This window comes from Teleopsis dalmanni, chromosome 1 (genome assembly GCF_002237135.1).
Source record: "Teleopsis dalmanni isolate 2A chromosome 1, ASM223713v2, whole genome shotgun sequence".
Classification (NCBI taxonomy): Eukaryota; Metazoa; Arthropoda; class Insecta; order Diptera; family Diopsidae; genus Teleopsis; species Teleopsis dalmanni.
The window spans coordinates 145,297,874-145,303,967 of record NC_051846.1 but is presented as its reverse complement, the minus strand read 5'-3'; the positions used below and the strand labels follow the sequence as shown (position 1 = coordinate 145,303,967).

General features: G+C 27.3%; 1 protein-coding gene across 1 annotated transcript; it reads right to left on the bottom strand.

Moving 5' to 3' along the window:
- Window positions 1–1,318: 1,318 nt before the first annotated feature.
- Window positions 1,319–2,551, bottom strand: LOC119667296 (achaete-scute complex protein T3-like). The gene has a single exon (XM_038076588.1). It carries the CDS (start codon window positions 2,362–2,364, stop codon window positions 1,579–1,581), a length of 786 nt encoding a protein of 261 aa, XP_037932516.1. The 5' UTR covers window positions 2,365–2,551; the 3' UTR covers window positions 1,319–1,578.
- Window positions 2,552–6,094: the final 3,543 nt, after the last annotated feature.

Sequence of the window (6,094 nt, the reverse complement as noted above, 5' to 3'; positions counted from 1 at the left end):
TTTTTTTAAGTATTTTGAATGCACTTTCTTTTAATTAAAAAATCTATATATTTTTTTCACTCAGAATATGGATTTAAAATTTTAATAGTATAAAACCTTGAAAATATTGTTTTATTCCACAAAATATGTATATGAGTAAGTAAATCTAAAATTTAAGTAATATGTAATATTTTCGAAAAACTATACATTATGACTGAATACGTGAAGAAGCTGAGATTAATATAAGCTGGTCATATTATAAGATCACGAAAAAAACAGATATGTTTTAACCAACAAATTGCCAAGAAATAAAAAAGAGAAGTTGCACATACGGAGTAAAAAACAGGTTGCTGAGAATGGAAAGGATAAGGTTCTCCGAAGACTGTTGACGATAAATAAGTGTAACATTTCTATTACTATTTACTTAAACGTTAATAAAATTCCTTTTCATCCACATATTACTTTCAAAGATAATTCTGGCTTTATTGTTTTAATTATATTCTTAGAACTATAAACTTTAATACATCATTATTTATTAGGCGATCAAGATAATTTTATTTCTGCTAATCCTTCACTAACTCGTATTCACATTCAACCAGAATGATATTTTTTATTTTCTCATGTAAGCTTAATAATATTTAATAATATTTTCTAATGTGCACAAATGACAAATTTATCCTATAATAATATTTATATTATTAATTTCTACTTCTTGTACTTATTATAGATCCTCTCTTTGGATTGAATCTCCAAGGTTCGATTTCGGTAAGTTTATTTGCTTTTATTATAAACAAAATTTGTTCAGTTCGGCATAAGCAATAATCTTCTTTATGGACTGATAATAATATGTATGAAAGTGTCTAACTTATAGCTGAGGTTAATTAATAATTAATTCATAATTAAAAACGTCTTCTTTTTTTAAATGCTTCCAGTGTACTTTAATAGATATAGAATATTATGCGATCTTCTTTCTATCTATTTTTTTTTAAAAATTGTCAACTCTTAAAGTCTTGAAATTTTTCTAATTATCAGAAATATGTTATTTTCTTAGAGTTTTTTAGTGAAGTCGTCTGATCGAGAGAGTGGTAGTTGTTTAGTATGAATTTTTTATAGATCATCACCATTTTTTGGAACGATTATTCAAATTTTAAAATAAAAGCTTTTTCAATTTCTTTTTAATTATTTGTATTTGTTTTTTTTTTTTTGTAAATAAAAAAAAAATTTTCATATTTATATAAGTAGTATGTATATAACAAATTTTACTTAAAACTAATTTAGTGTCTTCCATGGTTTGCTTAAACTAAAACTTAAACTAATTGTTTTAAATCATTGTCTTCCATAAACTTAAGAACTAAAATTAATACAATTAAAAATACTCAAGGCACTGCACTCATACAAATATTTACAGAATATACATTTCAATTACTTTAGACTACTAAACACCTTGACTAGTGTTCAAAAGTTGAGCCAGATTGTTGCAACAGGAACTAAAAGATGCAGTTGACAATACTGAATTGCAGCCACTGGGTTATTTTGTCTCATATTTTTCTTTAAGGCGGGTTAATTTCAAGCATCACATCACAAATGTTTCCTTTGACTTTACTGTTCTTGCCATGAGGAAATATAGTCCAATAATTCATCATCATCAGGTTGATCTTCATTATTAAGTTGACTGTAGTTGTCGAATGGTTCGAATTTAAAATGCAAATCTGAATGCTGTGTGTCGTCTAATTTTATAGGTTGCAAATAGTTATTTGCACCTCCAATAGATATATCAGAATCACTAAATGATGGTGCGGGTGAAGCTGATGCGTCAGAGTGGTAGGAGTGTAGGTGTTGATATTGCGCATCAGCTGGACTGTCAATTGATGAGTACCCATAGCTCAAGCCATCGTTGCTGTTTTCGTCTAAATGTGATTCGTTCGCATCCTTACAATCATCTAGCATATCTTGCAGACCTCGTATGTACTCAACTGCAATACGTAATGTATCAACTTTGGACAGTTTCTTGCTAGCACCACGTCCACCATTTGATAATGTGTTGATCACTGATTGCGGTATGTGCTGACGCAGATTAGCAAAACCATTGTTCACTTGTTTGACACGATTGCGTTCACGTGCGTTACGCCGTGCTACCGAAGGCAATTGCTCACCATAAGGCATATTGGCATAAGTGTACTTCTTCTTATTTAGCATGGGTCCAACGCCGGATTGTATGTTCTGCAAATTGCTGTTGCCCAAAACTTTAGTTGGAGTTGGCGCAATTGTTTGAAGTTTGTTTACATATTGCGTTGGCTGTTGTTGCATCAAAACATAATTTCCATTCATTAGTTGGAAATGTTGTTGTTGCTGGTAATTTCTTGGTGTCATGCAAATACTAGCCATGATTTTTATTTAATTTTTTTAATCCACGATTTAATTAAGAAAATATTTAATAATCCACAATTTGATTTTGCTACGTTTTTATGTTTACACTGGTTGATCGTTTAGGCACAACTGATTTTGTGGCACCGCTGCACTGTATTTTTATGTTGCTGAGTTTGCTTCTTGACTGTTTGGAATCAAATTCCGTAATGTTGCCCTTCGTTCTCCGTCGGACCCTTAAGTACAATTCTGTGCAGGGAATTTGAATTGGTGGTGTTTCTCTGTGCTCTGTGCGTGCTACCTGCTTATTGTCGCAGAGGGTTAAGCTATCGCAAGTGATCGTGATTACTGGCGTAGAACGAAAGAGCGAGATGTGAGGTGATTTCTGTACGATTGCGAGGTTAAGTAGAGAGTGAGTAACTGAGCACTGTTACTGAGTAAACAGGTTCGCTTAGCAGAACTGTAAGAAAATTTCAAAGACAGAATCGATTGTAACGCATGTAAAACTAACAGAAAGAATACCAAAGAATCTTTAGGATTTGTGAGATGTGTAGGAAAAAAGTGCTTCATATAAACTACATGTATTGATTTGTTGAGTTGAGTTAGGTTTAAAATAGTATACATATGTATATTTTATCAAAGCCTGTATATGGAATGGACTTTCTAACAAAGTAGTTAAAGTGCTTAGTGTCTAATTTAAGTAAAATAAAGGTTCACTCAGAGATATTTTCCATTGGAATCATAATTTATTTCTAACTATATTAATTCAAATAATTATTTTCAAAAGCTAGAGGCCTGTGTCGGTATAGCCTTAATTTCTTATATACCTAAGTTAATTGTATATTTTATGTACAATGTAACTTCTAAATAACAAGAAAAAATGAATCTGTTTTCAATTTTTTTACTTATATATAAAAAAATTTCGATACTAAAATATACTAATGGAATCTTATATGATTTCTCTCCCACACATTATACTTGTTAGTATTTGTTATAACTATTATATAGTATTTATTATCTATTAGTTTATCTTCTAATTAATTATATAAACCATTATAGCTTTACAGTTAATACAAAACATAAATCGAATGTATTTATGAACATCAGACAAAAGTACGCTTACGACTCTGTTATTACTGTAATTACTTAGACTCTACTTAGACTTAGAGTCTACTTAGACTTAAACTATATACATACATATACATATATATATTGAAATATTTGCTTCATATAATCGAAAAGACTTTGCTTTAGAACTATACCATAAAAATTATATTTCGGTTAAACAGTCAACCTATTAAGTAACACTAAGACGTATACCTCAAGTCAAAGCATTACAATGTTAGATGAAAAAAATATATCAAAAAATTAACTTTTTTGATCACTAAATTATTTATCATGAAGAATTTTCATATAAAGATAAAAAATTGTTAACTTCAGATATTCATAACTTAAGATCTAAAAAAAAATAAAAGTAATAAAAAATATTAGTAAAATGAATTGTGTAATTTTTTGGAAGGTTCAGAAGTAAATAAAGTCAACTTTTTATGTAGGGAGTTTCCATAATATATTATATAAAACATTTATATACACATATAATCAAATATTTCTATATCTCTACCATTACGATTTATTCAGTGTATAATAATTATTCAAGTTAGTATAATTTATACTTTATGTATTAAATGAAATTAATTCATTATTTATATATAATTCATAATTATATATAATTCAATATAATTCATCATTGTTTTTAATTTCTATATATTTATTTGTCTGTATATATAACCTTTTTATAATCACATATATATAAGTATAAGCAGTCGCGTGCCATATCAATTGGCAATGCGCAATACCAAAATATTCATGTTTAAATCACTGTTAATTAATCGCTCAAAAAATGTTAACTACAGCGAAGAGTTAACAGTCTCATCTCTGGATAGATTTGAGAACTCACGTTTTCTACCTAATCTTTTCATTTTAGTTTTGCTCTGCTTACTTTTGTGCAACTTGTTCTTTATAACTGCACAGTTTTTTAGTTTTGCTTTGTTCTGTTTTGATTTTCTATTCTTGACTGGAGACATATCCTTGTAACAATTGAACTCATAGATGTGTGATTTTGTTGTTGTTCCATGATTCTCGAAGATTGTAGGAAATCTTTAGAATAATGGTTCCTTAAATAATTTTCAGGTATATGTCCTGCCATGACAGTGTATTGGTATCTTCTCACAATAGCATATTATGAACTTTAATTCACAAAGGATATCTGAGATGTATGCCAATAATAGAATTTTGTCCTTTCTTTTAAGATTTCAAATCTTTTTTAATTTTTTCATACAGAAAGTAAAATTGAAATTTTATACTTCAAAAAAAATCTTCATTTTATTTTCTTGGGTTCCTGCAAGTGTCGATTCTAGAGGGAAAATTAGTGTTCTGGAACTTGCCGAGCAAGGTGGTTGATGGTTAAAATTTAAAAAATTTCATGAAACAAGATTTATTTAAAGTACCACGTAAAATTTTCTATTGGAATTTTTAAATCAATATAGGAATATTTTATTCTAATTAAATATTTTTAATAGTGCTAATATAAACTGTTAAATCGATATAGAATAATTATAACGGAGGAATCAGCACTAGTTCAACAAAATGTCTCCATCCTAAATAAATTAAAACGTTTTTAAGTTCAAGACAGTAATGTTGTAATCCAGAAAAAAATAGTTACCTATATTAATTTTAGTAGTTAATAAAATCAATTTTTATAAAAGCCATCAAATTATATTTTAATTATTTTCACTTAAATAGATTTTTGAGTCTCATTTTATTAACTGGTATTGAGAATTACTTTATAAGATTAATTTTATTACTGACGGATGATTTACTTAAGTAAAATAAAGATAATCATTTCAAAGGGTGTAGACACACTTTTACAATTATTTTATCCAAGTTTATTGTCTATAACTACTTATATTGGATTTCTAACAAAAGATATAATCTCTTGGATATTTATTATCTTTCTAATTAATTTTGTTTTTATTTTAAAAACTTCATGTATTTAATAAAATATATTTAAATATCTTAGTAAGTGATCTATTTACTAAGCTGCAAATAAAAATACAAACTTATAGTATTTTAATTAATATTTTATTTAATATCAGTTTTTTTTAATAGCGAAAACCTTTAATAATTCTTATATACATACCCCTCTATACAATGATCAACATAATTATTATTATAATGAAGATTTAAATTTACCCAATGTTTTCGTTCTGTTAAATAAAAAATAATATATAAAAATAAAATAAAATATATATTTAAAGTTGATTTATTTTTTAGTCCTTTTTTAAAAACAATTTGCAATTAACGTACTGGTTTTTTTTAAATTTAGTCGTCATAATATATTGTATTTACAGTCTGATTTAGATCAGTTCTAGCAAGAATACCTTTTTCGACTTACTATATAATTTAAGGCAATCTCGAGTCGACACTCATCGTCACCCAATTTTTGTGTATTTAAAAAGGGATTCCGGCAGAGGACCCTTCCATATATATAATGATAAAAAAGTTTAATGTTTGATAAATTGTCCATATGTTGAAAGGTATTTGCTACAAAAGTTTTCACATGTATTCGAGTATAGTATATAATGGCAATAATTTCAAAATAATATAATTTTTAATTAAAGAGTATTTATTTAAACTTTTAGGTACATTTTATTCCCTTTAAAGGAGTACTGTTTCTATATTATGCATTAAC

What these genes read in the sequence shown, in the direction of transcription:
- LOC119667296 (XM_038076588.1), bottom strand. Translation starts at nt 2,364, where the DNA reads ATGGCTAGTATTTGCATGACACCAAGAAATTACCAGCAACAACAACAT.